Source organism: Canariomyces notabilis, assembly GCF_033297395.1.
Source record: "Canariomyces notabilis strain CBS 508.74 unplaced genomic scaffold N656scaffold_5, whole genome shotgun sequence".
Lineage (NCBI taxonomy): Eukaryota > Fungi > Ascomycota > Sordariomycetes > Sordariales > Chaetomiaceae > Canariomyces > Canariomyces notabilis.
In genome coordinates, this window is record NW_027041827.1 from 702,875 (window position 1) to 713,441 (window position 10,567).

Genomic DNA, 10,567 nt, shown 5'->3' on the forward strand with positions numbered 1-10,567 from the left:
ATCGATATTGCAACGTGCGGAATTACTCTGCCACGATCTCTAATGCTGGAACAGATGCTCCGATGTTTCCCTCTTCGTTGTTTACTCGGAGTATGGGAGGCAACCATTGAGACTCCTAAGGGAGATGGCCTCCTGAGAGTGTGTTGCATTCTCACCTCTATTTGACCAGCAAGCCAAGTGAGGACGGGTATATTCAGATTCTTATCCAAGAGACGAGTTGAAGTCTATAAGAATGAGGTCCATCTCAACCTTGAATCCAACTTCCACCTCAGCAGCATCGCAAGTCCTCAACCTAATCCCAGCACCAAACCGGATCATCACCTCTGACGACCAGTTTCCAATCACAATCACTCAAAATGAAGACCACCACCAGCATCGTCTCTCTGTTCTCTCTCCTCTCCCTGGCCGTCGCCGCCCCGGCTTCCAATGTCCAAGTTGGCGATGGTCTCGTCTTCGCCCAAGGCGCTCCCCCGGTCGTCAACCTTACCGAGACGCCCAACACCGTCTCCAAACGCGCCCCATACAGCTTGCACTGTCAGTGTCCGCTCGAGCCTTGGGATGCTACGATACCTTAGTGACTTGTATTTGAGACTAACATACCTGGACCTAGATTGCAACGCTATCAACTTCTTCGACAACGAAGGATGCCGCACCGATCAGGTCGAGCCCTATAACTGCTGTCGGTAGCCCCTTATACCCCTGGCACGCTGATCAATCAGGTACACTAACAATGTCGGTTCCAGACAACTTGCCTGCTGCATTCACCAACAGCATCAGCTCCATCGAGGCGGCCGACGAAATCGTCTGTGCCTTGTACATGTACGTGACGGCAATACTGTGCAATACTCCATGTACAATACTAGTACCTACTAGTGCACCACCTGGCTAACGTGAGCGGATTATAACCTTAGGGGTCCTTCGTGCACTGGAAGTGTCCTGTACAACGTGCGCCGAGTTGGAGATCTTCGCGCCTACAATGGCGCCAATGACAATGCCGAATCCGTCCTGTGCTGGCTGTCGGGCTGCTAGATGCCTCCAGCTTCCAGGCTCCAGGACTCTGGCTGAGAGAGACGTCGCTGGGGGTGGCTCGGTGATGTTCTGCATGTGTGGGAACAAATTCCAGGTTTGAGTTGGAACAGTGAAGCAACATCAATGTTGTTTGTGATGATGATGGAAGAGATGGATGTAAACACGTACTATGAACAGGTCATATGACAAACTTGAAGTACATTACTTAGCTCCAAAACCACCCTACCTTACTTTGAATGCAGTTTCTGTGCAGCTGCAACAGTTGTTTTGTTCGTCTTGCCTGCCTGGCGCAGGAAAAAGAGACTCAACGAAGTCATGACCACCATCAACGCCCAGCGATCGCCCAGCTCCCCCGTCAGACCAGCCCCTTTCAGTTCCAAGGTGAATGGGTGTTTCCAGTTCAATACGTTGCCAAAAATCAGGTCAGCCACAATCTGAACCTTCGTCTCGTCCACGGGCGGTGACGAGGAGGAAGAGGATGTCGATCGTGACGGTCTCGCCTCGGATACATTAAGGGAACGGCTCGCGTGACCAGGTGCGAGACGGTACAGCGTGTACCGAGTTCCCGCGTTGGCATCATGATGCTCCTCCACTTCGCCACTATTGTTGTTGTTGCTACTGCTGCTGCTGGCCCTACCCGTCTTCCGCCACTCAAACGCCTCCCTTATCATCCTCTTCACGCCGACCTCGATCTCAAACCCAAAGGCTACACCATGCTCCTTGCTGGTGGTGGAGCGCACTATCTCAGTCACCATGTCGTGGGGATTTTTCTCCTGGTCCAGCGGGGGCAGCTTGACTACCGTCTTGGGTCTCAATAGTTGGACAACCAAGGGCAGTGGGAACTCATCCCCCGTGGCGGCGAGGATGGGGCTCTTGAGGCCTGTCCCGTTGCGGAGGTAGTAGCCGGGTCCGAAGTGGAGGGGGCCGCGAGGAGTGAAACCGTAGTGTGCTTCGACGAGGTAGAGAAAGTCGTCTTCGGTGGCACCACAGAGTTTGAATGTCTTTAACGCGTTGACTACTCCTGAGAAGTTGCTGTAGAGGTTCATTACGGCCGGGAAGGGGCGGTATCCGGTGAAGGCGGCACTGGGAGGTACTAGAATCGTGGACGTCTGGTCCGAATCATCGCTCTCAGACGACCGCTTTCCATTGTCTGGGCTGGTCATGGTGGTCGTAACTGCTTCAAGGACTACCTAATGAGGGTAATCAACTGGTTAGGCGCCTTGACGCTTGACGGGAATGTCAAGCTTGAACTGGAAGATTGGAGACGGTGTCGCTGAGAAAACTCGAAGTGATCGAGATTGCAGAATCCGCGGCACTGCAATAGTCCTTCCACAAGATAAGAACAGTGGGAGAGGCAATCAGCGAAAGAAGTTGGTTCGGACTGGTTCCGCCATGTCAGGCGAACTGGTGTCTCCCTGCCACGTCTTGTACAACTTGTGCTGGTCTTGGATTTAGCCGAGTTGTTTGCTGCAGTTGGGAAGCCAACTGCATTATTACAACGCCATTCTGACGCAACGAGGCAACCATTTCACCGTTCTGCCCAGGTGCCGCGAACCCCCAATCTTGAGAATGGCATGAAACGGTGGGAAAGACGCGGCCTGACCCAGGCGTGGGTTCCGTACACAAAGCGGGATACTCAACCCGCCGGTATGACAATTTACCTAAGGTACCGAGGCTGACTGTAATTCACCCACTAACGACAAGTCTTGCGGGCAGCATAAGTAGACTAAATCAAGGTGTCTAAGTCACTGGACTGAAGCCTGCAGGCGCCCTGACACTTGTAGGATGGAATTGAGGCAGTCACCAGGCAAGTAGGACTGGAAAGACAAAGATTAGATCTATATAAGCTACTTACATGCCGACACTCGCTACATTCAACCCCCCACAGTCCCTCCCTGCAACAATCACAGATAGAAATAGCACAGCTCTCCGCCCGTGGTAGACATGACATTACCAATCGTTGTCGACGGCGCGGCATAGCCCATGTCAATCACATCCGACAGCTGTGTCAACGGCGACGGGGGCTGGTTCTGCCACGTGTTGTGGGCATACTCGCCCGAACCAAGGTCCGTAAGGCGCGGGTTGTTGGCGCCGGGCGCCAGCTCCCCGAGCGCCTGCCAGACGGCCCACATGCGGTCCATCTGGCCGTGGTGTACCCAAAACGCTGGGTCAGCCGGTGAAGTAAAGAGGTCACCGCCCGGATCGCCGCTGATGGTGTAGTGGATGCCGCCGTGGGGACCGATCTCGACCGTGTACGGCACGCCCTCAGACACGAGCCGGAACGCGTCCACATTCGGCTGTGTCAACAGCCGCAGCACCGTCGTGTAGTTAGCATAGCGGGTGTTCATGGCCGGGCCGAGATCGCGCTTCAGCCCGCGCGGGTTGTAGCCCAGCCCGCCCAGCGGACCGGGAGCCGTGTCGCGCAGCCCGCCGACGGGGCCCAGGTTGACCGTCATGTTAGCGAAGGGGCCCGTCCGCACAAAGCCGCCCCCGACGCCGGCGGGCAGCTGGATGGGCCCGCCGCCGACGCCCTCGGGGGGTACGATGACGGGGCCGTCGTGGGGGACGTACTCGCCGTTGCCGCCCAGGCTGTAGGGGTCGCCGTTAAACAGGGGCGAGTCCTGCGGCGCGCGGGCGTAGCGCGGCCAGTCCCAGTAGGGCTGGTAGCCGGTGTAGCCGCACTCGTCGCGCAGGGCTTTTTCGTACTGGTAGACGAACCAGCGGTGCCACGGCTGGAAGACGCCCGAGTAGTGGATCTGTAGCGTCTGCTGGATGTGCGTCACGACAAAGTCGTCGAAGCGCGACTTGGCCCCGGGCGCCACGCTCGCTGGTGTGCGCGGAGGCTTGCTCTGCAGGCACTTGACGGCGTTGATGTAGGCGAGCCGCTCCTTCTTGGACAGCGAGCCGCTGTGAAGGTTATTGTTCAGCTAGAGAACGGAGTTTCATGGGGTATTGGGCTTGTTCACGTACTACTCGCGGCGGAAGACGAGGTTGCGGGTGGTGCACCGCGGTGTCTCGCCGCGCTTGCGCATCTGCTGCTCGTTCTCCTCGACGGCGCCAATGACCTGGGACCTCGCCTGGGCGAGGAGATCAGCCAAGTCCTGGGGCTCCGTGAGGCCGTCATCGGCGGCATCTCGAGGTAGCACGCTGGCAGCCGTCCGGCCGGCGACGGCCAGAAGGGCAGTCGCAAGCAGTGTAGCCTTCATGGTTGGTGTTTTGGTTCTGGAGGAACAAGAACCAGAGCAACTGAAGGCACTCAGCTTGGCAGCATTGACAGACGCAGGCGAGGCAAAAGGAGCCGGGCTGCAGGGTAACATTAATAAGATCCGTAAGCAGTTGGACCCGAGGCAGTGCCCACTGCCCGGTGCAGGCCTGCAGGGTTCCTGTCGTGGAACTTTTCCCTCAGTGATGCCTCGGTTTTCTCAGTTCGAGGTGCTAGAGATGCAACCAATGCAGGCAATTTCAATTATTTCAATCCTTCAGTCGGTTATGTTGCTGAGTTGGGAAGCGCGTAGGGGTTTCCGCCCACTTGGTACTAGCATCCATTGGACACCGAACTGCCGATGTGCCGATGTGAGTTTCCAGAGCGAACCATCGTTCGACTGCAGCGAAGCGTTGCTACCCTAGAGATCCAGTCGATTCTTGGAAGCTACACGTGTGGCGTACCTGACGCTAGACTCCAAGGCACTTGCCTTACAACTGTTTGTATGGAGGTTATTCCCCCAATTAATTGTCCCCGCCGGGAATACACTATGTACTTCTGCAGGTGAAGTTCCCCGGAACAAAGGCCGCCGACCGAGCGCCGAAGCAGGCTCCCCTCCGATTGGGAGGGCTATGCAAAGTGCTGGGTTCAGCCTTGTAGCTTTGATGCAGTCAACCACGCTAATAAAGGGCGATACCTTTGCGGGTCTAAAGAACGCACCAGCTGAGGAGGGGTGATACTGGTATTTTTCTAAGCGATTAAGACATCCGCTTCAGGGTTTGTTTCTGCTGCTCTCAAATATCGTACGTTGACGCTGTCACGTTTCCATAATAGGGGTTGCCAGCGTAGCAAAGGGGGAGACATAACATATAACCTGGCAGTATATCATACACAATAACAATTCGTCGATATGACCTTAGTAGATCATGTTTTTTGGATTGGCCACATTTATACATGCAGCTGGTTGTCACGAGTGTGGTCACTGTGCTGTAAGGTACCTGCTGCTCCCGTCCCACCGTCAGGACTCAGGACTATACATGGGATGATGCGGCAGACCCTGACGCCTCCCGCCGTCCATAGTCTGAATACCGGGTTTTCGCTGCAGGTGTCTGATTTCATGTCAACGTAAATACGAAACGACGCTATTCGTACATGCCTAATAGACGACTTGACGCAGGAATTCCTGCCTCGGGTTTTGTTACACATATACATGTGGTGTTTCGGTGACAGGGGGGATGCCTTCTGCCCGGGTACCTGCGCACCACACAACGACGCCGTACTGGCCGGTGTGCTTCTGATGTCACGCTGATGCATGCAAGCTAAAACGAGGATGGAAGGCGACGAGGAAACGCAAGAAATGTCTCAAAGGGATCAATAACATAGACATGTATCCCAGTTGTGTCCCAGTGTTCCGGCCATGAGCCAAGGCATGCACTCCTTTCAGTTCATCTTGTTTGGCAGCCGATTAAAACACTGGCTCTCGCGCACAGTGGACAACCCAGTGATATGACCCCATCGTCACCACCAACATCCTCTAACGAGGCCGATCGACGGCAACATCTGCGATAGGTTTTGTGCCAAAAAAAAGTGCCGTCCAACATGGCCGACGCTGACCCAATGCCCCCTGACGAGAATAGGGGTCCCGAGATCCTCGCCATCTGCGGGTCCCTGGTGGGAATTGCCCTCGTCACAGTCGTGCTGAGGATGTTTGTGAGGGTAAAAATGATCGGCCATATCGGTGCAGACGACTGGGCCATCGTCGCTGCAATGGTATGTTGTTTCTCTTGATGTTGCCTTTCCCCCCCCCCACAAACGACGCATGGCATTTAAGGTTGTTTTTAGAGTTACAGGAGTGCATCTTACTTACATGAAGAATGCCGCTGATCGATCCGCGTGGGAACCAAACAGACGGTCATGTTTGTGGAGATGATGATCATCATCCCCCAAGTACACTACGGCGCGGGCCGCCATGTGCAATACATCCACCCACCGTCCAACGTCGTCACGGGCCTCCATCTCAACTTTGTCACACAGCCGTTATGCTTGATCGGCCTCTGCTTAACCAAGGTCAGCGTGGGCCTCTTTCTTCTGCGCCTCACGCCGTCACAGAAGTTCAGGTACTTTGTCATTGGCACAATCGTCTTCACCGTGCTCTCAAGCACTGGAAACTTCTGTGAGTTGCATCCATCCAACTAACGCCCAACCCGTTCAACAACCTGAAAACTGACAGCATCAGTGACTGTCTTCTTCCAATGCCGGCCCCTTGCCCTGACGTGGGACAGCTCGGTCCCCGGAGAATGCATCCCTCCAGCAAACCTCAAATTCGCCGCCTTCTTCAACTCGAGCGTTGCCGTCCTGACCGATGTTGTTTTCGCCCTTCTCCCCATTCCCATACTTTGGAACGTGCAGATGAACTGGAGAGTCAAGTCTGCCGTGGCCGGCATCCTGTCCCTGGGCGTCTTTGCCGCCGTCTCGGCCATTGTCAAGATCACCTTTCTCACCAACTACGGCAAGCACGGCGATTTTCTATGGGACAGCGCCGATCTTACCATCTGGTATGTACCTTAACTCCAGTCCCTCCCCCCACAAACATACGGATTCCCGCGCAACGCACCGTCGATAGCTGACATTTCGTCTCTCCCCAGGACCACGGTTGAGATCTGCGTCGCCATCATCGCCGCCTCCTTCCCCTGCCTCAAGCCCCTGTTCAAGACCATCTTCGAAAGCACGTCGGCGCGCCGCTACGGGTCCAAATACAACGGCTACATCCGAGACCCTGAGAACAGCGGCCGCACGCCCAAGTCAGGAAGTCGCGCCTTGAAGAGCGGCACCGGTGCTGGTGGCCCAGCGGAATTCGAGATGTACGACCGCGCAAATGCAAAGTTCACGGCAAACGTCAGAGCAAGCATTCCGTCTGCCTCCGGGTCCGAGGAGAGCATCCTACAGCAGGCGCAGTTGGCCCGAGTAGGGTCTAAGAAGGGGGGTGGTATCACTAAGACAAGTACCGTGTTCGTGTCGTCTACTCACCGGCTTGAGGAGGATCGGTGAAAATCAGAAAGGGGAGACACGATGGGATGTTGGGGGTGGGTTGGTTTTCAGGGGTACTAGTAGTAGCTGATGTTGCTACCTACCTATTACCTACATTACTTCTGTTCTATGTGGTCAGAGTTTGTCTTACGACACTGCAGAACATAGATACCTACCTTGTAAAACTTCCAGTCAGGGGCGTGCATCTTGCACCTCACGAGATCAAGGTTGAGCAGACGGAAGTCATGCCTGCTACATTAAGTATTTCATTTCTGTTTTCCCGGTTCAGGTCTATTTTTGACCATTGCTCCGCAGGCTAAACTCAACATCTTCCCTCCGTCGAAAGCGACTTACCACACTTTCTGGCTCGACAGGCGGGGAAAACCCGGTGAATGTGCCAACTGGAACCACCAGCCAGGTTCATTCAGCAAAATCTCATCTACGGAGCAATATGGCCGTGGGGCGCTTGCAGCTATCAGCAATTTACGTCGTGTCCAGCGATGGAACACGGATAAAGATGCCAAGCAGGTCTCGACTGTCCGCGGCCTCTGTGGTAACTTGGTGCACGCTTCCAATCCCGTGAACTGCTGAACCAGGACATGAATGTCACCTTGTGTAAGGTACGAGTACACTACTTCGACTAATTGGTAAGATGGAAATTAAAACCGCAGCAACAAAAAGCTTTCGGGTTGCTACCGTGGCGCGTGTACTTATAGTGCTAGATGCCGACGCGAGGAGCCGGCGAGAAGTCGAGGAGCCGGCGAGAAGTCGAGGACTCATCGTCCACTCGTGACTCGTGTCGTACTTATAAGACTTGGAACATGATGCCCAGGGCCACTTCGTCGCATCTTTCCAGCTGTTCTTCCTCAGAAACTCGGTTCGTATAAGGTCAAACCGCTTGTCTTGTCATGCCAAAGGATGGTAAGCTTGAAGGCATGAGGTGAACCGATCTTCAAGGAGGAAAGTTGTCGACCGAAGCTATGCTCCAATTGCGACTGCCGCCACCCATAGGGATTACCCTCATAGCCTTGCTGGGCATCATCCTGCACCTTCCTGTCTCTTCAGCTAAACCAAACTGCCCTATCCATGGATCACTCCTTCCTCGACCAACTAATCTCCTCCAACAGCCTGCCATTTACGGTGTGGGTAGCATTCTGGACGGACTTTTCTTTCAATACATCGATAACGATACCACCACCGGTTCGGAAAAGTTCTCTTACTCGGTCGAGGTCTTTGCGGGGAGTGAGGACGGGCCACTTTGGGCGCACCATTGGACAGCTCCATCTCTGAAAGGGTCCAATTCGACCGGAGTTTCTCAGGTGAACACAAATACCGTCTATCGAGTCGGCAGTATCACGAAGATCTTCACGGTCCTTACCTTCCTAGCAACGGTTGGCGACGGCATCTGGAACGACCCGGTTACCAAGTATCTTCCCGAGATCGAGGAAATTGCAAGAAACGAATCTGGAGGCCCTATATTCGCTCCTGACTGGGATGCCATTACGGTTGGGTCGTTGGCCAGCCAGACGTCCGGCTTGATACGAGACTGTACGCAAAGACTGTGCTCTTCCGGGATGGTCCTTTGAGTTCGTGACCGCTAACGTCTGGCAGATGCCATGCTGGGCGAGCTCAGTTATCAGATCAACATGACCATCTTACATGAACTCGGTTTCCCGCCCCTTAACATGTCCGACTTTCCCCCTTGCGGAACGCAGCCTACGTGTAACCGAACACAGCTTTTTGCGGGACTGGCCAAACTTCCACCATCGTTCCCACCTTTTACGACGCCTGCATACTCGGATATTGGGTTTGTGCTCCTATCGTATGTGGCAGAGCGCATCACCGGCAAGGACTTCAGGACCTTGGTGACAGATGCGGTTTTGACGCCCCTGAATCTGAGCCACACGTTCCTCTCAGTACCCGAAGACTCATTGGGAATTATACCTGGCAACACTCGGGCCACATCCTGGGGATTTGAGATGGCGGAGGAAGCAGCGTAGGATTTCCACTCTGCTGGGCCCGTTCTCCAGCTAACATGCTTTCCAAGGACCGGCAATATCTACACCTCGGCAGGGGATCTGTCTTCGCTTGGCCGAGCCATCTTGCGGTCGACCTTGCTCAAGCCCGCCATGACACGGCGCTGGCTAAAGCCGGTATCGTTCAGCTCAGACCCAAAGGCGGCGGTTGGGATGCCCTGGGGGCTTAGGCGGATCGACATAGGGAAAAGTAAAAACACCTGACCTAGCATTTCACGTATTGTACTGATAGACCTTGAAATGGCAAAAGACCAGTCCTACCAATTCGTCCACACGTTCAACAAAGCCGGCAGCATCGGCGCCTACAGCTCGCTCTTCGCCATCATCCCCGAGCTCGACATTGGCTACACTGTTCTCGCAGCCGGCGACGCACCGCCGAGCCTCACGATGGACATTGCCGACGCCCTGACAGACACTTTCGTGCCCACGCTCATGTCACTTGCCCGTTCCCAAGCCTACGCCACGTTTGGCGGGCACTACCGCCACGCCAGCCTGCTCAACGCTACCGCCTCCCCTCCATATGGCAATACTTCTACTTCTCCTGCCTCTCCTCCCTACGCCAACGGGACAGCTAGCCACTACCCACAACCCCTCAACTCCTCTTTGACCATAACGGTCGACCCGACAGGCGAGAAACCAGGCCTGGGCGTGGAGGGCTGGATCTCCAACGGCACCGACATGGCGCGCATCGCGGTTGCGCTCAACTCCAACGTCAGGCAGGAGTACCTGGACGAGATGCAGCCCAGCGTGCGGCTGTATCCGACAGGGCTGGAGGAGGAACGGGCCGATGGGGGTGGGAAGAGGGTGGCGTTCAAGGCCGTGTTTGAGGACCTTGGCCTGCCAGAGCGCAGTTCCAGCTACGTGACTGACTGTTCCACTTGGGTTGGGCTGACAGGCGTTGTGTATGGGTCGAGGCCGTTGGATCAGTTTGTTTTTGAGTTGAGCGAGGATGGGACGGCGGTGGCGGTTGAGAATGGGGCGTTGAGGGTGAGGTTGGTTAAAGTTCCTGGTTGATTTATTACCTTAAGTTATTATCTTTGGCATATGAGTTATCACTAGGAATCCCATGAGCCACCGCGGAAGCCGTGTTCCGTTGTAGGGACATATCAGAAAGGTAGGTGGCAAATTTAGCAAGCCGATGGCGAGAGTCGGGGGCGCTGGAAAGCTGTGAAGGCCATCGGGGAGATGTATGCACTATGTACCCTCTGTTTGGTGCAGCCAAAATAATGTATGGGAAAACGGATCGCTCGACTAGCCCTCTTAACCAGCGTTC

The 10,567-nt window shown here is 55.0% G+C and overlaps 5 protein-coding genes across 5 annotated transcripts; 3 read left to right on the forward strand and 2 right to left on the reverse strand.

Moving 5' to 3' along the window:
* Window positions 1-263: 263 nt before the first annotated feature.
* N656DRAFT_827657 (uncharacterized protein) lies at window positions 264-1,029 on the forward strand (the record flags this gene model as incomplete). Its single annotated transcript, XM_064818514.1, has 4 exons — window positions 264-534; window positions 611-679; window positions 744-819; window positions 912-1,029. The coding sequence occupies exons 1-4, from the start codon at window positions 357-359 to the stop codon at window positions 1,027-1,029; spliced, it is 441 nt and encodes a 146-aa protein (XP_064672254.1). The 5' UTR covers window positions 264-356.
* Window positions 1,030-1,035: 6 nt separating this feature from the next.
* On the reverse strand, window positions 1,036-2,495 carry N656DRAFT_776863 (uncharacterized protein). Its single transcript, XM_064814724.1, has one exon. The coding sequence runs from the start codon at window positions 2,190-2,192 to the stop codon at window positions 1,257-1,259; it is 936 nt and encodes a 311-aa protein (XP_064672255.1). The 5' UTR covers window positions 2,193-2,495; the 3' UTR covers window positions 1,036-1,256.
* Window positions 2,496-2,846: 351 nt separating this feature from the next.
* On the reverse strand, window positions 2,847-4,452 carry N656DRAFT_776864 (tyrosinase-like protein). The gene is made up of 2 exons (XM_064814725.1): window positions 4,000-4,452; window positions 2,847-3,936 (listed from the first exon to the last, which is right to left on the reverse strand). The coding sequence occupies exons 1-2, from the start codon at window positions 4,233-4,235 to the stop codon at window positions 2,934-2,936; spliced, it is 1,239 nt and encodes a 412-aa protein (XP_064672256.1). The 5' UTR covers window positions 4,236-4,452; the 3' UTR covers window positions 2,847-2,933.
* A 1,378-nt stretch (window positions 4,453-5,830) lies between these two features.
* Window positions 5,831-6,799, forward strand: N656DRAFT_705020 (uncharacterized protein; the record flags this gene model as incomplete). The annotated part of the gene is made up of 3 exons (XM_064811230.1): window positions 5,831-6,001; window positions 6,140-6,404; window positions 6,468-6,799. 3 exons carry the CDS (start codon window positions 5,831-5,833, stop codon window positions 6,797-6,799), a joined length of 768 nt encoding a protein of 255 aa, XP_064672257.1.
* Window positions 6,800-8,238: 1,439 nt separating this feature from the next.
* Window positions 8,239-10,308, forward strand: N656DRAFT_766859 (beta-lactamase/transpeptidase-like protein; the record flags this gene model as incomplete). Its single annotated transcript, XM_064813512.1, has 4 exons — window positions 8,239-8,806; window positions 8,870-9,254; window positions 9,306-9,484; window positions 9,527-10,308. The coding sequence occupies 4 exons, from the start codon at window positions 8,239-8,241 to the stop codon at window positions 10,306-10,308; spliced, it is 1,914 nt and encodes a 637-aa protein (XP_064672258.1).
* Between the last annotated feature and the right edge of the window lie 259 nt (window positions 10,309-10,567).

Coding starts and splice junctions, on each gene's coding strand:
- N656DRAFT_776863 (XM_064814724.1), bottom strand. CDS start 2,192: ATGACCAGCCCAGACAATGGAAAGCGGTCGTCTGAGAGCGATGATTCG.
- N656DRAFT_776864 (XM_064814725.1), bottom strand. CDS start 4,235: ATGAAGGCTACACTGCTTGCGACTGCCCTTCTGGCCGTCGCCGGCCGG. Junction 3,937..3,999: donor CTCGTCTTCCGCCGCGAGTA/GTACGTGAACAA, acceptor TAACCTTCACAG/CGGCTCGCTGTCCAAGAAGG.